The sequence below is a fragment of the Puma concolor genome, chromosome D1, assembly GCF_028749965.1.
Source record: "Puma concolor isolate L17-30 chromosome D1, mPumCon1.1.hap2, whole genome shotgun sequence".
NCBI classification, from domain to species: domain Eukaryota; kingdom Metazoa; phylum Chordata; class Mammalia; order Carnivora; family Felidae; genus Puma; species Puma concolor.
Window position 1 is genome coordinate 1,510,691 of NC_141676.1, and position 25,267 is coordinate 1,535,957.

The window sequence follows — 25,267 nt, forward strand, 5'->3', positions numbered from 1 at the left end:
TGCTGGGCCCAGGGTGTGCTGCCAACCTGCTGGTGGGCGGTGATGGGACCCCCGGAGAGCACTCCCCACAGCAGGTGCCCCCTTGGTGGGCCCTGTGCCACCTTCAACAGCTTCCCCCCAACCTCCCTCCCCCACCTACTCCTGGTCTACCACCACCCAGAGCAAGCAGCTGAACAGGGCAGCCAGATAGCGGGGTATAGGATGTGTTTGGGGTAGGGGGCTGCCACACTGCCCCTCCTCCTGGGAGATAGCTCTGTGGAGGACACGCGTCTAAGGGTCTGTTCCTGGCCTGCCTAGCTGCTCCCTCGTAAGCATTCCCTGGAGAGGCAGGGCAGCTCCGGGCCTAAGCTCCATCTTGCAGGGGCTAGAGGGGAAGATCTCAGACACTGAATGAGGGCACCCACCCGACCCAGCGAGGTGGACTGAGGCCCAGCTGCCTGTGGGGTCAGGCTGCTTCCCCCCACTCAACACCCCGCGTGCCGGGTGATGTCACCATGAGCTGAGCGCGGGCACCAGCCTGGTGTGTGCTAAATTGACCCCTTGGGGGCCACAAGGGTCTGGCTGGGATTCACGGTGAGGGCTCGGAGCTGCCTCCTTCGGGGGCCACCGGGTCTCAGTGGGTCTGGCCCCTCCTGTCACACCCCTCTGCCTTGTGTGCCAGGGAGGGTCGCTGGGAGAACAGGGTGGCCCAAGGAGCCCCCCTGCGCAGCACGGCCCCTGGAGCGTCCTGGCCCGGGTGCTGGTGCGGTGCGTGCCGGGGGCCAGGACCGCCGCTCCTGAGGGGCTGCGGAGGGCGGCCCTGGGGACAAGAGGTCCCTGGGCTTCCCGCGACCCCACGACTGCAGCCCCGGGAGGGGCGGGACCCGTGGAGAGCTCGCAGGGTGGGCCGGGCGCATGCGGCCAGCCAGGCCATCGCGGTGGGCAGGCGAGGCCAGGCCGCCACTCCCCCGCCCGCCTGGAGCTTGAGACCAGCGCCGGCCCGGCCCCAGCACCGCTCCCGGGACCCACGAGGGGCGCGGCCGCGGGCTTCCGGCCGGACCGGAAGTGCCCGGTAACAGCGCCGTGCGCGATAACGTGATTCCGGCTTGAGGCGCCCACTGTGCTCGCAGCTTCCGACAGGTGGCGCTGGGGCCCTGGGAACGCGCAGCTGGCCGTTAGCCCTCGAGCATTCTGGGAGTCACAGTGCTGCCTCTCCCTCCTCCCTCGTTTCCTTAATCAATTCCGGCTCTGCGCGAAGGAGCGCCGCCGTTTCCGGGGAGGGGTGGCAAAGGAGAAAAGCGAGGGCGCATGCGTAGGGACTCCACGGCCCGACAGGCCTCTGGAGTAGCGGTCCAACAGGCCTCGCGAGTAGCGGCCCAACAGGCCTCGCGAGTAGCGGCCCAGGGCCTTGTGGGGGATGTAGTTCCCTAGCTGCGGACGCCGCGGCGCTGGGCCAGCGGAAGACTCGGTTTCCCAGAGAGCCGAGCGCGGCGCCAAATGGAGGCCACCAGGTGGCGGTGAGCCGGTAGGTTTGAGGCGAGGGAGGGTGGCGCTGACGGTCGGGTCTCTGGGAGACCGTCGTCCACAGCCTACTGGCTCGACCCCGGAGACCCCAATGTGCTCCGTGTCTCCCGTGCCAGACGGCCTGGGCCCTGGGACCCGAGCCACGTGAGGCCCGGACGCTGGCCCGCCCAGGCCCCCGACACGGAGAGCCTGCTGGGCCCATAGAGCGGAGAAAGCCAAGGGTTTGCTTCCAAGGGGGAGAGAGCGCGGCGAGGAAACCCCGGTCCCGCTCCCTGGGAGCTGGCCTGCCCAGGCCCTGGACCCTCGGAGGCCCCCGACCCCGCAGCCCCACGCCCCCCAGCCTGGACTCGGCCCTGCCTCCGCTGAGCTCACCAAGTCCGCAGAGAACTCGCGGGTCTCTGTCCCCATCTCCCCCTGGAGTGCCCCGCCGGTCAGGCTACTTCTCTGGGTCGCGGTGGAGTCCCCGGCCGTGTGGACGCCGGGAGAGCGAATTTGGGAAGCAGGAGTCTGGTGGGAACTCGAGCTTCCCCTGCAGCAGTGTGTGCAACTGGCAGGTGATCTCTCCCTGGCCGGCCCTGCCAGCTGTGAAACACGTCGGTGGCGTGTGTCCCGTGCTCCCTTTCTCTCCTGGAGTTGTTCTTTCACTGTGGGAGTCATGCCCCAGAGCGATGGAGATCTCATCTGTGTCTGATCTGGCGTGGGGCACTCGCGGCCACTCCGGGTCCACCTACCTGCCTGGTCTCTCGTGGGTGCACGACAGCGGGTCACCCTGGGCTACGGAGGCTTGGTGGGGAGGAGTCGGTGGATGGGTGGGTGAGGCTGGGCTGTCCTCTGAGCCTGGCCGTGAAAGCTGCTAGGTGCCCTGCTTGGCCACGCTTGGCCGCTGAATGAGTGCCGAGTGTGGGCAGCACTGCTCTGCTGGGGAGGGGGAGGTGTGTGGGGGCGGTTACCGGGGAAACAGCGCTGGAGGTTGCTGCGGGCTTGCCTCTGCCCAGCAGGGCTGCTCCTGGTGGTGATCCACACCCCAGCTCCCTGAGAGCTTGACCCTCAGGTGCCAAGGACCTGGCGCAGACCCCTGTGGAGCTCCCAGGGCATCTCCCAGCAGTCGGGAGCAGACCCCCTTGCCTTGGACCAGGCGGGTGGCCCAGTCTTTGAGGACTGTGCTCCGTGCTGTGCCCTGTGGTTAGTAAGTGAGCCTGCTTGGTGAGAGCGGTCTCGTGAAGCGGAGGCTGTGTTTCCCCAGGTTCAGGCCCGGCTCTGCCTACCCACCCCCCCTCCCCGGGCTTAGCTCCCAAGGACCTGCTCTCCGCCTGGCCTCTGTCGGGGCTTCGCAAACCTGGGACTGCCCCTTGGGGTTGTGGCACCACCTCTGCACCTTTGCTGTCTGATCTGATGGTTGGCCCTCCTCCCCCCACAGCCCACTACAGTGGAGCAGCTGAAAGGAGCCGGACTGAGGCCACCACGCCTGTGCCAGCAAGGGGCCTGTGCCAGCACGCCGGTGTCTGCACGGCGACCCTCAGACAGGGGAGGTGAGAGGAGGGCTTTCAGGGGGCGGGGGTCCTCGGTCCCTTCCTCTGGACGACACCATTCTTAACGCTGATCCTGCCGCCTGCCTAGGGACAGTGGGTCTACAGGGCGGACGTGTCCTAAACGCATGCGATCGTCGGAAACGAACTTGGGCTGTTTTGGTCTAGGTGTGGTGTGCCCTGGGACACATGGCTGAGGCAGGGGCAGGACAGCCCCTGGAGGCTGAGCAGGGGACAGAGTATGACACCCTGCCTTCTGACACCGTGTCCCTCAGCGACTCAGACTCTGACTTCAGCTTGCCTGGCAGTGCTGAGATGGCGGCTGTGTCCCCGGGGGTGCTGCCCTGGGAGGCCCAGGGGGACTCAGACCCCGATGAGCCCGCTTTGCCTCTCAGGGGCCGCCCCTCGGCCTCGGCCTCGGCGCAGCCGTTCCACCTGAGGGACACGAGCTCCACCTTCTCCCGGCGCAGCCACAACATCTTCGACTGTCTGGAGGGGGCAGCCAGGCAGCTACTGCCCGGTGACAGTGGGGACTCCGCACGGCCACCGGCGCCCTCAAGCCAGCCTGCGGCGGAGGGCCCAGGCGGAGCCGGCCAGAGCCCTGCCCTCCCGAAGCGGCCCCCCGTCCCTGACTACGTGGCCCACCCCGAGCGCTGGACCAAGTACAGCCTGGAAAACGTGGCCGAGGCCAGCGAGCAGAGCAATCGGGCCGCCGCGCTGGCCTTCCTGGGCTCGAAGAGCCTGGCCGTCCCTGGTGACTACACACCCTCTTTCAACCAGGACCCCTCCAGCTGCGGGGAGGGGAGAGTCGTCTTCACCAAACCGGCCCGGGCGGGCGAAGCCAGACCTGAGAGGAAGAGGGCCTTGAGGAAGGCAGGAGAGCCAGGCGGGGCTGCCCCTGGGAACCTGGGAGCGGCAGGGGGCGAGGGTCCAGTGGAGCTGGCCCACCTGGCGGGGCCTGGGAGCCCCGAGGCTGAGGAGCAGAGCAGCGCCCCCGGGGACCTTCAGGACGTGGGCTTGCTCCGGGGGGCTGCCCCCGCTGGGTCAGAAGCCGGGCCTCCAGTGGTGGAGACCGTTGGCTTCCATGGCAGCAGGAAGCGGAGCAGAGACCATTTCCGGAACAAGAACAGACCCGAGGCCCCGGGTGCTGAGGTCTGAGAGAAGAGCCTGTTCGGCTGATGTTCCCTGACCAGGCTGGCGGAGGGGGGCGGCCGGGGTCACTGCCCGCCTTCGGAAGGGAGCCTGCAGGCTGCTAATAGGAGGGACCAGCGTCCTGGGGCGGGGGGCGGGGGGGAGGCTCAGGGGAGTGGTCTCTGAAGCAGACAGCTTGCCTGCGGATGGCAAAAGCCCTGCCCACCTTGTGGGGCAACAGTAAAGGTCGTGGGTATTCCTCAGACTCTGTATCTCTGTATAGACCCTCACCTTAGGGTCTCCTCTGCCGTCCGCCACATACAGGTTCCCTGCCCCCTCACGTGAGCCCCCCCAACTCGGTGTCAAGGGGACACAGGATTTATAAATTGACGCTCGGTTCCGCAGCAGCACATCTGCCCCCTGAAGGTGTCAGGGAAGGCAGACAGGAGCAAGCACGTACCCCCTGTGCCTGGTACGGGGCTTAGTGGAGATCGGCCAGCCTGCCAAGCCCCCAGAGGGGAAGGAAGGAAGCGGGGACCGACCTGAGCCGCTCACCGAAGCTGGGGGGGAGCACAGGAGCCTGGACCCCGACCCCACAGGACAGGACCCCCAGGTATACCCGTGTCCACTGTCCCGCGGCCTTCACTGGCTTGGTGTGGCTGTGTTCTCTTAAGATGGAACAGCTTTGGGGGCAGTGTCCCGGGGCCGTCGCCCAGGCCAGACACAGTCCAGCGCTCACCATGCCACGTGAGCAGTTAGGGGCGTGCGGGGTGTGAGCCCACGAGCGTAGTAAACACTGGCCCCGGTGCTAAAGGGCAGAAGCAGCCACTAATGTTCTGGATAAATCCGTGTTTTGGCGGGTAACACAGGGTGGGTGGGAGACTTGCCCAACAGACGGGAGGTGCTTCAGGCACGGCACTCAGCAAGTGCTGTCAGCCCAGGCCGGGCGGTTCGGGATGGGGACCCACGGGGCTCTCCACCGGCCTGGGAGAGGGCCCACCATGCTCCCAGGTGGAGGGAGGTCCTGGGAAGGTGCCAGGCAGGGCAAGGAGTGGTTCCTTTTGACAAGGCCACTCGAGCCACAGCCCACTGAGGGCTCCACCAGAGCGAGGGGCAGTTCAGTGTATCTTCAGGGGCCCAGGACGGCCAGCTAAGGGCCACGTTCCCGCCTGCCCATCCTGGTCTGGGCCAGAGGGCCAGGCCGGGGCTCTGGGAGAGGTGGGCCCGGTGCGCCGACAGTCCAAATGCTCAGGTGTCTGAGAGCAGCCGGCCAGCCTCTGGGTGCCCCCCGCTGCCCACGCCCTCTCTGCGCCCGGCAGAGGCTTGCTGGTGTCCGTCTTCGGTGTTCTGAGAGTCTGGTGAGGAAGGAAGACCCCTCAGCTGCTGGGTGTCCGGTGGGGCGGGCCCGGGGAAGGGAGAGGTAGCTCATTACTGTGAACAGGGGACAGACCTGGTGGCTCTGGGTTGAGGGCTGGGGAAGCAGGGCGGGGGCCTGCGTGCTGCCAGGCAGGGCCTCCAGGAGTCGGCCTGGCCAAGCCCTCACGCCTGGCTGAGTCGATGGGCCTCGGCAGAGGGTACCTGCCCCACCCTAAGGACTGTGGCCAGCCGAGGGCCGTCGGAGAGCTGGGCCAGTCCCCTCCCAGGACAGGGAGAAGCAGAGACCCAGAGAAGGCAGCGACGGGGCACAGCGACAGCCCTCCACCCATCTGCATATCAGCCTGTGCCCCTCCCCGCCCTCTGCCTTCCCCACACCCCACTTACTCCGGTAGGAGCCGCCCTGGGCCATGGAGGACAGGAGCACTGTGCAGTAGTCGACCTGGAGGAGAGAGGCGTCCGGGGCAGCCCCAGGCCCTGCTGCCCCGTGACCCTCCCCTCTGCTGGCTGTGCCTGAGGGAAGGGGTGTGGGTGTGGAGTGTGGACAGTGAGGGGTCTTGAGTGCAGGACCCACTCCAGGGAGGGCATGTGTTTTCCAGAACCCTCTCCAGGGAGGGCACAGTGTCTCTGAAGTTGCTTGTGGGGACAGGGACCGGGTAGTGGACCTCCGCAGGGCCTCAGCCTGCCCTGGGCGCAGGGCTGCGGGTGAGGGCCCCCTCCCAGGAGAAGGGCACGAGGTCTCCCTGTCTACCTGTGACTCCAAGTGCTTGATGCGCTTTTCTTGCTCTCTCAGCCCCCCGAGGTACTTGGCCATGATGTCCACCCTGTGGCAGAAGCTGGTCGGTAGAGGGCGCTCCAAATTCCCAGATGCTCCCCATCCTCCCCTGAGGCCCTTTGGGTGGGTTTGGGGTCCCTGAACCCTCTCTGGGTGGGATGCCCTTTTCTCTCATTCCCAGATCTGGGTACAGAGAGCCCTTCTGAGTCCTCCCTGGGAGCTCCATGGGGGCTGAGTTCCGCGGGGGCAAGACGTGGGGACAAAGGCAGGCAGGGGCCGCGGGCGCCTGGACAGCTGGGATGGACCATTTTGGGGGGAGACCCAGAGGACGGGGGGAGGAGTTCCACTCGGGAGACCCCAGAGCTGGGAGGACACCCCCTGTGTTGGCCCCCCCCCGTCCCCCAAAAGCAGGGCAGGCCAGGCTCCTGCCCCTGCCAGCCTCAGTCTGCCCAGCTCAGGCAGGTGCAGGGCTGCGGGTGAGGGCCCCCTGCCCTCAAGTGACGGGCAGGAGAGGGCCCGACACCCCACGCCCCACTCGGGGTCCGGCCCTCCCTTGGGAGGTGCTGCAGGGGACGCAGACGCTTGCCCCCAGGCCGGGGGTCCCGGGGCACCTGCACACCTGTAGGCGGTTTTCCTCAGAACCTCTTCCTTGCTGTCCTTTCTCTGTCTCTCCAGCCTGCTCAGGTAGTTCTCCTTCTGAACCGTCTCCCAGGTGACCACCTTCTGGTCCAGGGGCTCCGCCAAGTCTCTCTCTGGGAAGGTCGGGGCGGCACAGGCTCGGCCAGAGCCTGGTGGGCCTCGGGGCCAGGGGAGCCCAGGGCAAGGGCAGCGGGCCTCAGTCACCACGGCTAGCCCGGGCTGTGAGGTGGAGAGAGGGGGACGGCCCCCCTGCAGAGAACTCCAGGCTCAGCCCCGTGCCAGCGGCTCTGGGGGTTGGGGGGGGGGTTAGGGAGGGGGCGCGGCCTCTCCTCACCTGCCCACTGGGCACATCGCCCATACCCCCCGTCCCCCCCCCCCCCGCAGTCCGGGGCGGCCGGCCGGGTCCAGCCCTGCGGCCTCACCCAGGCGTGCCCGCCTCTGCTCAGCCCCCTTCTGGAAGAGCCTCTTGAGTGCCAGGCTCAGGTGGCTGAGGAGGATGAAGGGCGGGGCCAGGGCAGGGCGCTCCTGGTACTCCGCGATGAGGTGGTAGCGCTGGAACTTCCAGAACGTGTCCGCGTTGCCCTGCACCACCTGGAACGTGTAGCTGTGGGGCCGGCGTGTGGGTGACGGGGACGCACAGGCACCCCCTCTCCTCCCAAGCTGTTGCCAGAGCCGGGGGGCACCCTCTTCTGTGATCGTCTCAGATCACTGACTTCCCTCTGCGGGTGTGTCTGGAATGGAGTCCACTCAGGCCCCCTTCCGCTCTCCTGGACAAGCCCGGGCCTCTGGTTCCAGAGGGGACGACCCGCCCCCTGACCTTCCCTTCCTCGGGGCCCTGCCCTCCCTCCGCCTGCAGCCGGGGCCCGGCGGAAGGGGAGCCGGTGTTTGGGGTGACCCCTCACACTCAGGCCTTTCCCCACACAGGCCCCAGCCCCTCCCGGGGGTGGAGAGACCCCCGCAGCCCCCGGGCCGGAGGGATGAGCAGGTCTGGGCCGGGACAGCCGGGCCTGGGGGCGCCCACGAGGGGAGGGTGGGGGAGGGGCACCTGAACATGGCGATGAGTAGGTTCATGAGCAGCACGTTGGTGACCAGCAGGAAGGTGACCAGCAGGAGGATGACCAGCCAGTTGGCATAGAGGTTAGGGCAGGAGGCCGAGCCCTCTTGCAGCAGGGGGTGTAGGGAGCAGTTCACGCGGGCTTCTGAAACGGGAGTGGTGTGGTGGGGGCGGCGCGGCCACAGGGGCACCCTTGGGTCTGGAGGGCCTCCCCCTAGGGCTAGGGCCCCCGGGGGGCAGGCCGGGAGACCAGCTGTCCCGGTTGACGGGGGGACTGTCTGGTTTAGCACTGAAAGTTCCCGTCTCAGGACACCCCAGTCCTGTCAAACCGGATGGATGGTCAGCCTGGGGGCACTGGTCCACTCTCCACCTCCACCTGACTGGGGTCATGGCCAGGCCGTTTGGCAAGTGGGCACAGAGGACCCCAGTTTCTGCTGGTAGTTGTGTGGATTCCCCACCTCCCCACACCAAAGGCTGTGCTCAAAGCTGGTTTGGAGAAAGCTGCCCTAGACACGGGTGACCGTGTCTCCCCCTGCAGGACTTCTCAGGGCCTTTATAACACTAAGGCCTGTCACATGGCACCCAGCCGGGGGGGCGAGTCTGCATCACCTCCAGAGCTCATCTGGCCAGGCCGCCCTTGGCACTGATTGCAGCAGGCACCGTGGACACGGCATCTCTGGGCCATGCCAGCTCAAAGAATGTTCTCCGGGCAGTGGGAGTGAATGCTGGGTCTGGGAGCAGGCTGAGCCTTGCGCCCTGGGCAGGCACGCCCTGGGGGGCCCGAGGATCACACCTCTGGCCCCTCACCAGCCAGTCCCCTCCTCACGCTCATGGGATGGGAGGCAAGGAAGGAAGGGCAGATATCAGTGGGTGAGCACGCAGGCCGTGTATGTGCGCGTGCCCGTGTGGACGCTGCACACGCCCGCACGTTCGGCTGTGTTTCTGTGGCTGCCCCTCCTGATCTTTGCTCCGTGACCGAGTCCAGGTGACACTGGGGGCCTCTGTCCCTCTGTCTACACCTGTGTGCCCGTGTCCCCACTGTGCACATGTGTCGGGCCGGCAGGGGCTGTTTTCGTGTGTCCGTGGCTCCCTCTCTGGGGGGAGGCCCTCTCCTAATGTCCCCCAAGTCAGTCTGTGCCAAGAGCCCACGGTGAGCTGCGAGCGTGCAGAAGGGGGTGGGGAAGCAGCATCTTCCCAGACCCTGCCCTGCCCTGGCCTGTATCTGCTCAGGGCCGATTCCGGACCCTCGTCTCTCCCCTGCGCCCAGGCTCGGGAGCAGTGAGACCCCTGTGACTCTCAGAGGCACCATGAGGCCAGGCTGGAAATTAAAGCGTCCATGGGCCTGGAGGCCAGACCAGGAGCTCCGCCCCAGGGCTCCCTCCTGGCACACGGGGACCGGACGGCGGTGGGGGGGGGGGGGGGCGCGCTCTGGGCTCCAGGACCCCAGGGTGCACACGTTAGTGAACCACCACAGCCCTGCCCCACGTGGTGGTGTGGCCCAGAGGCCTGAGCAGACGGGAAGCCCAGGCCCTGGGAGGGGAAGGGGCCTGCACAGTGGGCTGTGCCCCGACCTGGCCCCAGTCACGGACTTCGTGCCACAGCCTGCACTCAGACCTTCCCAAGGCAGCCCCCGGGGCTAGGACCGTCCACCCCCGGAAGTCTGCACAACCTCTGCCCTCCCCCGGTGGCCCCGGGAGTGACCCCACCCCTGCCCTCCTCCAGAGGGTCCCTGCAGTACAGGGCTGGGCAGGGCCTGGAGCACTCCGGATGAGCAAAGGAATCCCAGCTGGGCGGTGGAGGGGGGGCAGGGAGGAGGGAGGTGGTGCTAAGAAAATAGTCCAAGGAAAGGGGCTTTCAGAACACCCCAGTTAGCCGGTTTCCACGGTGGCAACGCCCCTCCCCATCTTGGCGGCTCAGGTCCGCTCCCCTCACACTCTCACCCCACTGACAGACACTCAGTGCGTGTGGCGGGCACCCGACCTCGTCTCACTGGCTCCGGCGGCTGGGGCCCGGCCTTAGACACCATGTGCCCGGGGGCACCCTGGAGCCCCGGTGGCCCTGGTCCGGCACCAGCCTGAGTGAACGGCCCCCGGTGCTGGCTCACTGTCCTGGAGGGGCTGGTTCCCTCTCCTCCCCCTCCTCACCGAGTCCCAGCCGTGTCGGGGGCTTGCCCCCCAAGCCAGGGCTCCCCTACACCTACCAGCCCCCGCGGCGGAGCGGCTCTGCCTCCCGCACCGTCCCCACGGTCCTGGGACAGTCTCAGAACCTATGCTGGCTGGCCCTCGGCCCTGCACAGAGGCCGCCTGCAGACGGACGGGAATGGCCTCGGCCCTGCCCCTGCGGCACCTGCCTTGGCACAAACCATCCCAAAGCAGGCCGGCCTCCAGGCCCCCCAGCAGAGGCTGCCTTGCAGCCTCCTGGTGCCTCAGTTTCCAGTCTGGGGCCCACAGGGAAAGGTCTCTGTGACCAACAAAAGTCCTCCCGGAGCTGCCCCTGGGCTGGGCCCGACCCTGTGCAGGTGTGTGGGGCCTGGGGACTGTCCTCAGGGGCCTCGCCATCTCAGCCGGCTCCTCTCAAGGGCCCCACGTCCAGAGTCTTCTGAAAGGAGGCTCCGTAAACTGGACCCCATCTGACAGCACCGTAGGAAGCAGGGGATCTTGTGTCCAGCTGGCTCAGGGACACGCCCCCCCCCCCTCAGGCAGGCTGCGTGCTGACCATCGATCTCGTCCAGCGGGATCTGCCCGAAGATCTGCAGGTAAGGCCGGTAGAGGACGCGGCGAAAAACCCACTCCAGGCGGCCGTCGTGGGGGTGCAGCAGGGCCTGTGTGGTCACGCCGTAGGCCACCAGCCACACACTCAGGAAGAAGAGGAAGAAAAAGACGTCCTTCATCTGGGGGAAGAACGGAGAGTGTTAGCGGCCGCCTGGCTGGGGGGGGGGGGGCGCTATTTCACCAGCTCCCCCACCCCGGCCCCCAGGCGGGACCTGGGGCTCACCATCCGCTCCACAATGATGATCTTGGGGCCCAGCTGCTTGTGGATGGCGAAGATGTGGATGAGTCGGAGCGTGAACACCATGAAGTCCACGGCGAGGACCGCGCGACCCGCCTCAAACACTGAGGGCAGCATCCTGGGGTGGGGGCCGTATTGGGGGTGCCGCTAGTGCCCAGAGAGGGGAAGGAGCTTCCCCCAGGACACACAGCATGGGGGCCAAGGACAAGCCGGGCCTTCTGAGGCCTTCCGAGGCTTCGTCTTGAAGCCGGCCAGCCCAGCGGCCCACCCGAGGGGCCCGCATCCCAGGCCTCTGGGCCCCAGAGACCTGCAGGTGACGCCGACGACGAACAGGAAGATGGCCACCATGTCGCACTTGTTCCAGTGGTCTTCCACGTAGAGGGTGAGCTTCTTCACCAGACTCGTGTCCTCGTCCGTGAAGAATCCCTGGCAGAGGGCAGAGGGCAGAGGGGCGGGCGGTCCACTGACAGCTGGCCGGGGACGCCCCGCCCCGTCCAGGCCAGTGGGAGCGGGGGGGGGGGGCAGGCGGGGGCGCAGGGCCCACCACTGACCTGCCGGATCTCTTCCAGCACCAGTGTGAAGACCCAGAAGTACAGGGTGACCTCGGGCCCAGACGGCCCCCGGGGAGGTGGCCTGAAGTCCACCAGCAGGACGTAGGTGAACAGGAACAGGAAGGCAAAGTACATGACCACGTTCCCCAGGAACACGGTCACGGGCGCCCCCCAGAACATCCGCCAGCGCGTCAGCAGGAAGGCAGCACGTGGACCTCGGTCACCCCGAGCCCTTGGTGCCCCGGTCAGCGCGTCCCGCCTGCACCGTGAGGAGAGACCACGGACGGCGGTGAGGCCAGCAGCAGGGGCCCCGCGGAGTGAGTCCAGCCCCCTGGCCGGCCCGCCCCACGGCCCTCACCGGCTGCCCGGGCTGCACAGCAGGCTCCTCTCTGAGTCCAGGCCGTCCAGCTCCTGAAGGCCCTCGGGGACCGTCCTCAGCAGGGCCTCCTCGCTGTGAGCACGGGGCACCCTCAGGGCCCGCGGGAAGGGCACCAGAGCACCCAGCCAGCAAAGGAAGCGCAGGGGGCCCTGGGGAGGGATGTGGGCGGGGTCTTTGGCCAGTGGGGGCCCCCCCACCGCCCCCGGCGGCTGCCCGCACCCAACAGACCTGAAGGTGATGAGGTTGGTGTAGATGAGGGCCGGGCAGAGGAAGGCCCCCAGCAGCCGCAGGATGGCCGTGCCCGAGGCCATGTTCCCCCACCAGATCTTGGTCAGGAAAGCCTGAAATAAAGGCACAACCTCCGGTCCCCCCCCCCCCACACCTCTGCCCATGCTGGGCCGGGCACCGGGCGTGCCCGTCAAGGCTCAGCTGAAGCATTGTCCCCCCCCCCCCACCCGCCCGCCATCCGTCCTGGTGGGGACAACCTTCAACGGGGAGGCCGGGTTTTGGGGTCTGGGAGGGCTGAGCTGAAGAGGTAGCACTTCTGCTGAGACCCCAAGTGGAGAAAGGGCTGGCGACAACAAGAAGGCAGCCAGGCAGGTGCCGTCCAGGAAGCGAGCAGCCCCTGCCCTGCACGGCCAGGACATGGAGAGCGGGGGGGGGGGGGTGGGGGGGCATGGACACGGAGAGTGGCGGAGGGGGGCTCCCGGGGCACCTCCCGTCTGCCGTCCGCTTTGCCCCTGACGGCCTTCCCCGAAGCCAGACCCTCACCTGCACCCCGTCGTGGGCAAAGAAGGCCTTGGTGTCGGCCTCGGTGGCCAGGTGCAGACAGGTGGTCCTGCTCCAGCAGCGGTTCCGACGCACCAGCAGGGCGAAGGCGCGGTCCTCGCTGCTGCGGTAGCACTCAGAGAAGAGGCCTGCCCGAGGGCGCCGGCCGCCCGCACTCGCCCATGCGCCCCCTCCCTCCTCTGCCCTGCACCCACCCCCGCCCCCCCCCCCCCCCCGGGGGCTGCCGAGGCCTGCCCGCCCGACCTGCCCAGGGCCCTTCCCTCCCCCGTCAGTCACCCCAAACGTCCCGAGGGGTAGCAGGACCCGGTGTGTGCCCAGGGCCCCGCCCAGAGCCCCGCTGCACCCCGCCGGGCCGGTGGCTCACCCAGGGCCAGCTGCTCGTACTTGGCCTCGCTCCCGCCGTGGTCCCCCTCGGCCCCCGCCTCCAGGTGGGACATCTCACGGAGGATCTTGCAGGCGGCCAGAGCGGCGGCCACCCCCTCCTGGCCCTGGGAGACGGGGTCTGAGGAGGCCGCCCACCACGCCGCCCCTGCCCGGCTCCCCCCGCCCCTCCCCCCCCAGTCAGGGACCCACCCACCATGGCCCAGAAGTAGGCGGCCATCTCGTGGCGGTTCTGCAGCACGGCCCAGAGGAACAGGTCCCGCCACGGGTTCTCGCTCTTTCGGTTCAGGTCCAGCAGCCCCTTCCGGGCCTCGGGCCGCCCGGCCGGGCCCCGCTCCTGTGGGACCGGGCTGTCAGCGTCAGGGTGGCCCCGCCCCGCTGCGCCCCGCCCGGCCCGGGCCCGCTCACCGCCTGGTAGAGCCCGCGGCAGGCGTCGTGCAGGAAGTCCTTGAGCAGGCGGGACACCTCGTGCAGGGAGAAGGCGGGCGGGCCCTCGGGCGGCTCGCGGGCCTGCTGGGCGCCCAGGCCGGCCAGCGTCAGCCGGCCCTCCTCGTGCTTGCGCCGCAGCAGGTCGAAGAGCAGGCTCTTGGGGGGCGCCGAGCGGTACAGCTGCTGCAGCCGCCCGAACGTCAGGAAGTCCGCCACGTCGGCGCCGTTGTCCACGAAGAGGCGCACGAACTCGGGCTTGTCGCTCACCAGCGCGTCCATCATCACCTCCTCCAGGTCGCGGGACTGGGGCCGCCACCCGACACGCCCGGGGCGGGGAGAGGGGCCGAGTGAGCGGGAGGCGTGGCCTCCCTGCCCCCCCCCCTCGGCCGCGTGGGGCAGAAGGGGCCCCCGCCGGCGGCCCTCGGGGCCGCCGCCTGCCCCCAGGCCCTCAACTCGGCGCTCGCCCCTGTGTTGGCCAGAGGCGAGGCTCCGGAGGCGTCGGCCGGCGGGTGGGCGGGCGGGCACCTTCCACTCCACGTCCCCGTTGAAGATCTCGCTCTTGGCGATGTCCACGCGGTCCCAGGCCACGGCCAGCTTGAGCTCGTCCAGGTAGTCCTGCGCCTCCTGGCTGTGGCTCTTGCAGGCTGCGGGCAGAGCGGGCGGGAGGTGAGCGGCGAGCCCAGGGCCCCTCGCGGTGGTCTTCTGGACACACAGCCCTGGAGCCATGGCCTGCGTCACGCCCTCTGAGTGACGGCGAGAGGCCCACGGCGTCGCAAGGTTGTCGGCAGAAATGTTGGCTCCCGGGACCCCGACGGGACGGGGTGAGTGGAGCCGGGGGGAGTGGATGGTCTGTCTGGAGGAGCTTCCGGCCCCCCTGCCCCTCCCGGCCTGGGTCTGTGTCTGGCTGCCCGAGGTCAGGCCCTCGGCACGGCGTGTCCCCACCATGAAAAGCCTTTTGAGGGGCAGCCAAACAGCAGGGAGAGCACAGTGTCTGTCATAGAGGAACAGAGAGAGACAACGCGGTCCCTCCGCTCCGTGGAGTGTCCCTCGGCCCTGGAAAGCAGGGAGGCACCAGCAGGCCACAGCGTGGATGCTCTTCAGAAACACGGGCTCAGAGGAGGGAGCCGAACACTGCCCACGGCGGGAGCCCATGGATGGGAAGGGCCCCAGAGGGGCAAATCTGTCCACACAGAAAGCGAGCCGGTGGCCACCGGGGGCCAGGGAAACGGGCAGTGACTGAACGGTGCCAGACTGTCTTTGGGGCAATGCAAACGTTCTGGAATTAGACAGTGGGGATGGTTGCACAACTCGCAAATGTACTAAAAGCCGCTGGATTGAACGCTTCAGTTTCTTAAATTACAGTAAGATAGGTCAAACTGAATCTTGTCGACCACAGAACACTGGACAAATTTGCACAGAAGCCAGGGCCATCCCTGTGTCGTTCCAGTGTTGTTACATGTGCTGCTGGAAAACCGAGCACTGGGCCCCGCACACAGGCACAGGCACTCAGGCACACGCTCACTCACACAGGCACACGCCCGCATGTGACGCACACAGGTGCATGCATGAGCACGTGCACACACACACGCACACACGCACACACGCACACACGCACGCACACGCACAGCAGAGGCGTGCCATCCCGGGAGTCCTGGCTGCTGATTGACGTGGTCCCTGGGCGGTGGCCCGGCCCCATGGACGTGTCAGATCCTGGAGGGTGAGGCCCAGGACGGGGCGGGTGCGGGAAGCAGCCCCTGCACAGCTGGCGCCCCCGCTCACCCCTGCCCCTGCGCCCTCACCTTTTATCAGGGCCTTCAGGATGATGGTGTCCAGCTCCTCGGAGCCCTCCTGCTCGAAGTCGTGCACGGTGAGCAAGTGTGGGTGGGAGGTGATGTTCTGCAGCTGGGACACCGGGACAAAGGCCCTGAGTGGCCCTGGGGGCAGGGGGCAGGCCAGGGGCCTGAAGCCAGAGCGGGCTTGGAGACTTTATTGGGGAAGGGAGGAGGCTGGGCCCTTCCTCGTGGACAGGAGGCACGGAGACGCCCAGCAGGACTTTCCCCCGGGGGCGGCCCACCCGGGAGGGGGGCCTCGTCCTGTGGGGGGCCCCTACCAGCTGGGTCCAGTGCACGACGTCCTCCCAGCACAAACGTTCTCCGGGAAACTTCTCTTTGAACTGCTTCTCCACCGCCTGGGGCACCAGGAGGTGGGGCTGGTTCACGAAGGCAGCCAGCACGTCCGCGATGCCCCCCGAGCCCGCCAGGATCAGCCACGGGGCAGCGTGCTCCACGGCCCTGGAGATCCTCTGAGGCGGCGTGGCGGGGAGAGTGGACCCCGAGTCAGCTCAGGGGCCGCCCTGGGCCCATGTGCCAGAGGCAACCCGTCCCAGGCCAGGGAGGGCCCCGCAGGAAGCCGCAGCCGGCCAGGGGGCTCCCGCCAGGCCCCCACCTCCCTCCCCTGCCCTACCTCCAGGGTGCTGGGGTCGCCGTTGACCAACAGACAGAGGACGGGGATCTCGATGCTGCTGGTGCCTGCAGACAGAGCGCCGGCCAAGTCCTCCCAGGTGTCCGAGCAAGTGGGGACCCTGGCACCCTCCCCGTGGGGTGGGCACCCAGGCCGCTGGCCATCACCCCCAACATTATCTAGGGAGACACCTGCCCGGAGGCTTTTTCTAGTGAAGTGTGGGCTCCAGGCTGCATATCACATACAGACACGAGCCCCTTCGCTTGCGGACAAGGACGTCAGCCCCGCACCCCACTGCCCAGTAGGCCGCTCACAGATATTTAGACACAGAGGAACGTAAGTGAAGTGAAACACTCAATCCCTGGCTGCACCAGCCACGTTTCAAGCGCCTCTATTCCCGTCATGGCAGAAAGCTCTGCCGATCGCCCTGCAGGCCCGCGGGAGCAAACCAAAGAGTAGGGGAGGGGCCTTGGTCGGCTTCGCCCCCAAACGTTAGCCGGAAACGAGAGTCCCGACGCGGGAGGACGCTGGGGAGGCAGGGAGCAGCGGGCCCCTGTGACTCCCAGAGCGGCCTCCTCGTTGAATCTAGAGGACAGACCGGTGCGTGCCGTCCAGGCTTCAGCGAGCCGGAGCCCCCCACCACCGACGTGGTCTAAATGCGGCCTCGACCATGTTTTTATTCTTAAAGAATACTCAGTTAGCAGATATTTAGGCTGTTGATAAATATCGTAGGCAGTTGTATATCGTGTGTATACATTTTACTTACGCACTAGTATTTCTTAATACTAGAAACCCAGCTTTCAAACCCACCTCTGGCCACAGTCACATCCGTTCCTTGGGCAACACCGCCCTCTGGTGGCAGCGTACCTCGTGGCTAGCTTGGCTGGTAGAGGAAACCAGGCCTTTCACAGCTCGCAAATCCGTTTCCTTCCCAAGCCCCGAGCCCCCCCACCCCCGCCCCTGGGGAGCCCCGGGGCGGGCGGGCGAACAAACCAGCAACTCTCTCATCCGGCAGGAATGTCGCTGCCCGGCGGGGCCAAACTCCTAGCTGCGCCCCCACCAACGCACTGACCGCTTCCCATCCCAGACCCCCAGAGGCCAGGTCTCCACACTCAGGCACGCTCAGTGCCTTCAGCCCGGAATGCGCACACCCCGTGCCCCCATGACCACCCCCCTCCCACCCGCCCTGGGACAGGTCTCACCCCCATAGCCGGTTCTCTGCTCCGAGATGTGCTTTTCCAGCCTCAGCTGCAGCTCCGTCGGCCCGTCCCCCTTCCCGGGAGGCCCAGGCTCCACCAGGATGAAGTAGGCGTGGTTGTTGTCCAGGGAGCAGAGGGGGCCCCGGCTGCTGCCTTCGTCCACGGGGTAGTGGACAAGGCTGTCCTCCTGGACCCCCCCCCCCCACCGTGAGCCCTAAATGAGGGTTCTTCTGCCCAGGCCTGTCCCCACCCCCAGAGGGAGGGAGGGCCGGGCTGCCGGCGCCTGGGGCCCAGGGGCGTGGTGGGGGAGGGGGGGGCGGCCAGTGGGTCCTCTGGACAGAACCAGGGCCGTGGGGCTGCCAGGCCCTGCCTCGGACAGACTCTGGGCGGGGAGCAGAGGCCACTTGCCGGGGTCACCCAGGCTTGCGGGCCGGTGTCCGGATGGGGCCTGGGTCCATTGGGAACCAGTCCTGGGCAGGGCTCTGGAATCCAGGTCCCCATGTCTGGTCTGCGCTGGCTGCGAATCTGGCAGACCCCTCCCCACACTGCTCCCTGAGCAATGCTGCCACCTGCTGGCCGTGTGCTGGGCGCGCCCTCCTCCCCCTCTCCTCTTCCCCTCCTCCTTCCCCTCCCTCCCCTCCTCCTTTTTCCATCTCCTTTCCTCCTCCCTCCCCTTCTCCCTCTTCCCTCCTCTCCTTCCTCCTTTGCCTCTCCCTCCTCCTCCCCCTCCTCTTTCTCCTCCCTCCTCCTTCCCCTCCCTCCCCTCCTCCTCCCCCTCCTCCCCCTCCTCCCTCCCCTCCTCCCTGCCCTCTCCCTCCTAACCCCACCTCTTCCTCTTCCTTCCTCCTCCCACTCCTCCCCTTCCTCTCTTTCCCCTCCCTGTTCCTCTCCCTCCTAGTCCCTCTTCTTCCCCTCCCCCTCCTCCCTCCTCTCCCTCTCCTCTTCCCCTCCTCCTTCCTCCCTTCACTCCTCCTCCCTTCCTCCTTCCCCTCCACCCTCCTCCTCTCCTTCTTCCTCCTGTCTCCTTCCCCTCCCTCTCCTCCTCCCTCCCCTTCTCCCTCTTCCCTCCTCTCCCTTCCCTCCTCCCTCCCCTCCTCTTCCCCCTCCTCCCTCCCCTCCTTCCTAGCCCCTTCTCTTCCTCTTCCTTCCTCCTCCCCCTCCTCCCTCCTCCCCTTCCTCTCTCCCCCCTCCCCGTTCCTCTCCCTCTTCCCTCCTAGTCCCTCTTCTTCCCCTCCCCCCTCCCTCCTCTTCCTCTCCTTCCTCCTCCTCCTCCTTCTCCCTCCTCCCCTTCTTCCCTCTCCTGCTCCTCCCACAGCTTCACTTCAGTATCTCGGTCCTTCAGGGTGCCTGCCTCACTCCCTGAGCCTGTGAGCCCCCCGGTGTAGGAGTTACTCTGTCCATTGCAGGCCTGGCATGTGGAGGGTGTCTGGTTTGCCAAATAACCAGATGGTGGGGTGTGGTCGGCCTCGGAGAGAGCACCGGTGGCTTCCTCGGCGTACCTCCTACCCTGGGGTGGGTATATTTGGGGGCCACGAGCCCCTCCCCGCCTCCCAGGCCCAACTTGCCCGGCGGCTCGGCGCTCCAAGACAGACGCTTACCCGGGCGTCATCCAGAAGCTGGTGGTGCAGGACGCGGCCCAGCGAGGCGATGCCGATGGCCACCACGCGGGCCTTGGTGGACGTGCTGGCCAGCGAGTGGTCACGCACGGCCTGGCCCACGTACCGGGCGAGGCCCACACGGAGCGCGCTGGTCAGGATCCAGGCTCCTAGGGCAGGGGGCTCGGTGTGCCCGGTGGGCTCGGGCCCCCAGGCCTGCCGGAGCCGAGGCCACCCCCCCCCCCCCCCCACCGCCTGCAGGTGTCGGCCCGACCCGAGCCTGGGAAGGTTGTTCTGAATCACGAGGCCCTGGCCTAGTCGGGTGTGCAGCCTCTGCTGCACAGCGGTCACCTCGCGGTGAGGCGGTTCGGAAACCCCATATCCTTCTGCCGGCTTTTCTGCAGGCTCGGCGGGCCTGAACATAAATTAGCCCAGTAACTGGGTTTGGACCCCACGACCGTCCAGCAGGCGGCTCCCCTGAGGCAGGCGGAGGGTGCGATGGGGGCCCGCCCTCGGGCGCGGGTGCAGGGGGGGCCGTCTTGCCGAGGCCCGCAGGGTGGGCTGCGCCTCCCGGGGGGGGACCCCGGCTCCCCCCTCCGCTGCATCCCCCAAGCTGCTCCCGCTGCAGGCTGCAGGGAGGGAGGCACCGGGCAGGGTCTGGGGGCTGTGTGGCCGGGGCACGGGCTCCGGGCTGTGCGGGCCGTCGGGCCCTGGCGGGGCCTCACCTGTGCTCTGAGCCGCCTTCACCAGCCCCTTGCGCAGGACGTCCCGCAGCCAGGACCTCACGGCGAACGGCCGCTCCTCGCCCGCCAGGGACACCACGAGGTTGGGCACTGGCAGCTGCCACTCGGCCAGAAGGAGGTCAAAGAGCACGGAGGGGGCCACGCCGCTCGGAACCTTCACGAACTGCAGGGCAGGGTGGCCTGCAGCCTCAGGGCGTGTGTGTGGGGGTGGGCATGGGGGTGCTGGGTATGGGGGCGTCAGGGGCACTGGGTATGGGGTGCTGGGCATGGGGGCGTCAGGGGCACTGGGTATGGGGTGCTGGGCATGGGGGCACTGGGCACAGGGTTTGGGGACACCAGGGGCACTGGGTATGGGGCACTGGGCATGGGGGCGCTGGGTATGGAGGCACCAGGGGCACTGGGGATGGGGCATTGGGCATGGGGGCACCAGAGGCACTGGGCATGAGGGCACCAGGGGCACTGGGTATGGGGTGTTGGGTACGGGGGTGCTGGGTTAGGGGGCACCAGGGGCACTGGGTATGGGGCGCTGGGCATGGGGGCACTGGGCATGGAGGCACCTGTGGCGCTGGGCATGGGGGTGCTGGGCATGGGGTCACCAGGGAAACTGGGTATGGGCTGCTGGGCATGGGGGCACCAGAGAAACTGGGTATGGGGCGCTGGCACGGGGGTCACAAGGAGGTGGGGAGCAACCAGCATCAGGAGAGAGGCCGACCCCGTTTAGATGCAGGGTGGCAGCAGGCGGCCAGGGCGCAGGTGGGTCCGGCCTTCACCTGACTCCTGCCTAGGCCTCCCTTCCCTCTCCGTGGTGGGGCGGGGTGGGGCGGGGCGCGCAGAGGAGGGGCCCTGGACGTGCTGTGCATGGGGGTGGGAGGCGGGGGGCCAGAGGGCTGGAGTCGGGTCCTGGAGGCTCTGACATCGGCCAGGCTCTGGAGGGCAGCAGGCGCCCAGCGCTCAGTGTTTGGGGAGAGACTGGGAGCTCAGCATGGGGGGTGGGGGGCGAGCCTTAGCACAGCGGGGGCGGCGGGGGCGGCCCCTTACCTTGCCTCGCTTCTTCCCAGACCCTCCGAATTCGATCTCGCCCCGGCACAGGTCCTGCGCCCACCCACGTCCGGCAGCCCTGGGGCTTCCCCGGCAGGGACCCCCGGCACCCCACATGAGGACCTCTCTGCAGGGACAGAGCCGACCTCCGAGGGCGTGAGAGGCAAACCCTGTCCCCCTCCCTGCAGGACGCCAGCGGCGGCCTCACTGGGGAGGCCACCCCCCCTCCCCCCCTGCCAGTGGCCGGGCCGCGCCACGATGTCCACAAGGCCCCCTCGCAACCCGGCTTCAGCTACTGGAGCCTCCCACGCACCCCCTTCCCAGTGGGGTGGGGAGTGGGGGTGCATCTTAGCCCCTCCACCCGGCTCCGGGCCCTACTACTCACCCCCCACCCCGGGGCGCCTCAGGCCGGCCTCTCCCGTCAGCACTTCTGCACAGGCTTTGGTGGGGGGTGTCCTAGAAACCCCAAAAGTCTCTTGGGCTTCTGGACAAGAAGCCTGTCCCCTGCGCCCCCGTTGGCCCCCGGATGGGGATGGACACCCTGGTGTGCCTGGGCAGAGGGGGGATGCGGGTGAGAGGGTCAGGCTGGTGCACACGGCTCAGGTGCAGGGGCCCCGGGAGAGGGGGGCCGGGGGAAGATGGCGTGGGGGGAGTGACGGACCACCTCTCCTTGCCAGGAGGCCGGGCGGGGAAGGCCCTGCCCCAAGCTCTTCCCCCCACGTTCCTGGCCCGCCCCCAGGCCAGGCGCCCCTCGCTGCATCCGGACCATGTCCCTGCGGCCAGCAGCTCCACCCCACTCGACAGGGACTGAAGGCTGGGGGCCCAGGACTGGCCCATGTGACCAGGAGCTGGGTCCCAACGGCCTGCCTGACTGCTGGCACCCCCAGTGTCTCCCTCACCCCCAGCCCACATCTCCCTGGTTTTCTCTGCCCCTGCCCAAGGGCCCTGGGTTCCAGGACAGGTGAGCCGCCCTGGCCAGTCTCCCCCACCCTCGGGTCCACGGCCACCTGTCCAAGTAGGGGCGTCGGCAGACCCCCTGCCGCTGAGTCAGTTCCCCAGCCTGTCCACGGTGGCCCCACCGGCCCTCTATCCCCGGGAGGCGTCCCTTGCTAAAAGGCAGCTCCCCGGCCAGGCCACCCTTTGTGTCTTGGAGAGGGGCCACCGGCATACAGAGGAAGGGGCAGCGGTGGCGGTCACGGCCCCGCAGGCTTGACAGGGACCTACAGCCTCACACCCTCCCCCACCCCCGCCGTGTGCCCCAGAAACCCAGGCCCAAGTCCTAACTCCCGGCCCCCATGAATGGGGCCCTCTGGGCAAATAAGGTCTTTGCAAACGTGGTCACGTTAAGAGAGGACATTAAGGTGGCCCCTGACCCGGTGACTGGTGTCCTCATAAGAGAAAGGGAGGAGCCCAGCGAACGCAGGCAGAGGCTGGAGCGATGAGGTCACAAGCCCAGGAATACCCGGAGCCCCAGACGCTGGAAGAAGCGAGGCAGGGCCCCCTCTCGACGCTTCAGAGGGAGTGCGGGCCCCTGACGCCCCGATTTGGGAGATGCACACCGTGAGCTCCTCTGTTCCGGCCGCCGTGGACACGGAGGCCCACAGAGCCGGGCGAGCCTTGCTGGAGCCAGACCCCAGGCCGGGGCCGCCATGTGTCTGGGCAGGGCTGGTGTCCTGGGGGCGGGTGGGATGCAAATCCTCCTGACTTCCACCCCCCAGAGCAGGAACCCGGGCTGGATTTGAATGTGGCCTTTCCAAGCTGGGGATTATGGACTTTTAATAGGAGGCTGGCGTCTGGGGACAAGGCCCGGCCATGTGTGGGTATTACCGGGGCAGCTGTGACCAAGTCCAACAGACCTGGTGGCTTAGAGCTGCCCCTTAGATCTGCGTGCCCCCTGCTCAGGAGCCCGAGGGCCAAACTGAAATGTGGCAGGGCTGCGTTCCCCCGAGGCTTTAGGGAGGGTCCCCCCCCCCCCTCTCCGGCTCCTGGGGGCTCCAGGTGTCCCTGGGCTGTGGCCACGTCCCTCCAGCCTCAGCCTCTGTCCTGTGTCTCTGCGTCCAAATGTCCCTCGTCTCGCAGGGACACCAGTCACTGGATAGGGGCCCACCTTACCCCCTGTGACCTCACCTTCACTAATTACACCTGCAAAGACACGATTTCCAGATGAGTCACATTCTGGGTTTCCGGGGACGTTCCTCAACCCCCAAGTGCAGGTGTCGAGGTGCAGAGTGTGTGTGCCTCGCTGGGAGGGTGGGGGCAGGACAGGGACCTCGGGGCTGCCGTCTGGGCACAGACCTCCCTCCCACCAGGGGCCTGGGGTGCCGGCCGCCCTGTAGGGTCCCCTCTGGCCGCATCTGGGCGTGTGCCCTGTAAGCAGGACGCACACAGCCCAGGGTGTGTGAGCGTTTGGGGGCGTGGGGCCTGGACAACTTGGGTGTGCTCAAACCCCGTGAGCCTCGGGCTTGCAGTCCCAGGGAGGGGACCCGGTGGGGACGGCAGCAGGCAGCGTCTGGAGTTCCTCCTCCCTCCCTCCCCGGGCCCTCTGTCCTCCCGATGGGACAGGCGGTCCTGAGCAGGAGTGTGGGACGCCAGCCTTGCCTCGCTGTGACCACACCCACCGCCCCGCACCCCGCACCCCAGCCTGAGGGCCGTGCCGGGCTCCAGGCAAACGGGCCTCCAAGAGGGAAGGCCATGCAAAGAGGCCAGATTTGCATGAGCAGCTGTCCTTGTTTCCAGAGGGGTGTGGGGGTTCGGGGAAGCTGGAGGGGGTTCCTGTATGTACAACCCCTGGTCGGAATCTCACCCCACGCCTTGTTGGGGAAACGGAGGCAAAATCTCCAACCCTGGCAGCAAGGGACCTGGGGGCTCTCGCTTGGGGGGCAAAGGGCCACCCCTTCCCAGAGGCCATCAGGAAAACGGCCCCAGCGTGGACGCAGCCTGGTACCCAGGCCCCAGGGGTCCCAGCCCAGCCCCTCCCCCAGCTGCGTGACTGCGGGCAAGCCCCTCAGACCATCTGAGCCCAACCCCTCCTCCACGAGTCGCAGGGAGAGACCAGCAAAGAGAAGGCGCCAGACAGACCCCCACCCAGCTCAGCAGGCCAGCGGTCAGTGCTGTGGCCCTTCTGTCCCCCGTGTGAGGCCAAGCGTGGAGGCGGTGGGTCGGGGGAGGGCAGCGTGGGTGAGCCTCCCCGCCCAGACAGGCGCCGCTGGGAGCCCCTGCCTCCTCTCCCGACTGCTTGGGCAGACGCTGCCCCAAACTCCAGGGCCCGGGGCCTCGGGGCCACCCGCCAGCCCGGACCCGCCCCAAGCACCGGCTTTCGGGCACCCCCTTCCCACCCCCCTGCCTCAGACAGAGAGGCTGTCCTCCACCACCCGGGAAGGCAGAATCCTCTCCAGGCTGCAGACCAGGGGACGGGGACCAGAGTGAGGGATGTGGCCGGGGCCCCCACTCCGTCCCACCTGGAGGCTGGCAGCCTGGGCACCCACCTGCCTGCCTTCTCCCCGGCGCCCTGGCATGCGGCTGCCGGCCAAGGTGCAGAGTGCAGGCCACCCATCGGGGCGCCCGCCCGCCAGCTCTCTGCTCCTCCTCTTCCGCCTGGCACCCGGGCAGCCAATGCCGTGCCCGGCACGGGCACCACCTGATCTCTGCACAGCGGACCCACACGCCTGCCGCGGCCAAAGGCCCACCCCCCGGCCCCGGCACTGAGGGCCAGCCTTTCCCGGCCTGACCTCGGGCACAGCTACAGGGGGCCCCACGTGGGGGTCGCTGCCAGGCCACCTTGCTTGCGGTCACGCCCCCCACGGGCTATGCCCCCGGGGGCGGCCTGGGGCCTGGAGCAAGTCCCGTCTGTGTCACACCGGACGCACCTGGATCTCTCTGTCCAACAAGGGGGGTGGCTGACCCCAGGGTGCGCAGCCCAGCCGTATCGTGGGGGACCGGCAGCCGGGGACTGCCCCTCCCCTCCTGGGCTCGCACCCTGCATATCTGTCAGGCTCCCCATCCACTCTGGGCCTCTGTTTCTCTGAAAAATGGGAACCTGAGAAGCCCGGCTTCTGAGAGTTTGTGGGTCACACCTGAGAACAGAGCCTGGATGACACTTCTGTAGGCCCCTTCCCCAAAGAGACCCCCAGGACCCCCCTCCCCAAACCGCCATCCAGGGATGACTCATTCCCTGAGCTGGGGGACGGGTGGGGGACAGCATCCAGGCCCTGCCCTCTGCCCCCACCCCCCCCCTCCACCGAGGCCTCTCCAGTCTGACCCGTCAGCCACCAGAGGGCGCCCCAGGACCGCGAGCAGAGTCGGGATGGCCGAGGAGGTCCGGGCAGTGGACGCCAGCTTTGCCCCCGGACACACAAGGGCTCAGATCACGGCCGGGGCCCATCCCCTAGCCTTGCTGGGGGCCTGCCCAGGGAGGATGGGGCTTTCTGAGGTCCCTCAGGAAATAAGGGGCCCCAGGTAAGTGGAACCCACAAGCCCTCCGGGCCTGAGACCCTGTGGGCCAGATTCTGAAGGGGAGCGGCCGCGTGCACCGGGTCAGACTACGGCCCCGGTAAGAAGGGGGGGGGTCTGCTGGGCCACTCCCCAACTCCGAATGAGCAACCTGGGCTCACGCCCACCCTGCCAGCCTGGGGCCTGGGCCGGCTGGGGGTCCTGCCGGTGTCGGGGGGAATGGACAGTGAGGCGGTCTCCCCA

General features: G+C 68.0%; 2 protein-coding genes across 3 annotated transcripts; one reads left to right on the forward strand and one right to left on the reverse strand.

The window, feature by feature from the left end:
* The first annotated feature begins 55 nt into the window (after nt 1-55).
* TSSC4 (tumor suppressing subtransferable candidate 4) lies at nt 56-4,423 on the forward strand. 2 transcript variants are annotated; one of them, XM_086676583.1, is made up of 3 exons: nt 56-1,504; nt 2,921-3,032; nt 3,121-4,423. In XM_086676583.1, exon 3 carries the CDS (start codon nt 3,219-3,221, stop codon nt 4,185-4,187), a length of 969 nt encoding a protein of 322 aa, XP_086532709.1. In that variant the 5' UTR covers nt 56-1,504; nt 2,921-3,032; nt 3,121-3,218; the 3' UTR covers nt 4,188-4,423. The 2 variants fall into 2 exon arrangements, with proteins under 2 accessions (XP_086532709.1, XP_086532708.1); XM_086676582.1 differs by having other exon boundaries at nt 3,198-4,423.
* Nucleotides 4,424-4,994: 571 nt separating this feature from the next.
* On the reverse strand, nt 4,995-24,097 carry TRPM5 (transient receptor potential cation channel subfamily M member 5). The gene is made up of 25 exons (XM_086676581.1): nt 24,061-24,097; nt 20,961-21,031; nt 20,576-20,702; nt 19,520-19,700; nt 18,792-18,964; nt 17,203-17,386; nt 16,004-16,068; nt 15,651-15,842; nt 15,340-15,442; nt 14,066-14,184; nt 13,520-13,843; nt 13,308-13,448; nt 13,095-13,218; nt 12,713-12,858; nt 11,921-12,282; nt 11,563-11,821; nt 11,319-11,437; nt 10,997-11,129; nt 10,718-10,892; nt 7,994-8,147; nt 7,371-7,552; nt 6,929-7,061; nt 6,286-6,358; nt 5,922-5,976; nt 4,995-5,515 (listed from the first exon to the last, which is right to left on the reverse strand). Exons 1-25 carry the CDS (start codon nt 24,088-24,090, stop codon nt 5,409-5,411), a joined length of 3,732 nt encoding a protein of 1,243 aa, XP_086532707.1. The 5' UTR covers nt 24,091-24,097; the 3' UTR covers nt 4,995-5,408.
* Between the last annotated feature and the right edge of the window lie 1,170 nt (nt 24,098-25,267).

Coding starts and splice junctions, on each gene's coding strand:
- TSSC4 (XM_086676583.1), top strand. CDS start 3,219: ATGGCTGAGGCAGGGGCAGGACAGCCCCTGGAGGCTGAGCAGGGGACA.
- TRPM5 (XM_086676581.1), bottom strand. CDS start 24,090: ATGCCAGGGCGCCGGGGAGAAGGCAGGCAG. Junction 19,701..20,575: donor CTGGGAAGAAGCGAGGCAAG/GTAAGGGGCCGC, acceptor CCTGCCCTGCAG/TTCGTGAAGGTTCCGAGCGG. Junction 5,516..5,921: donor CCAGGGCGGCTCCTACCGGA/GTAAGTGGGGTG, acceptor CTTCCTCACCAG/ACTCTCAGAACACCGAAGAC.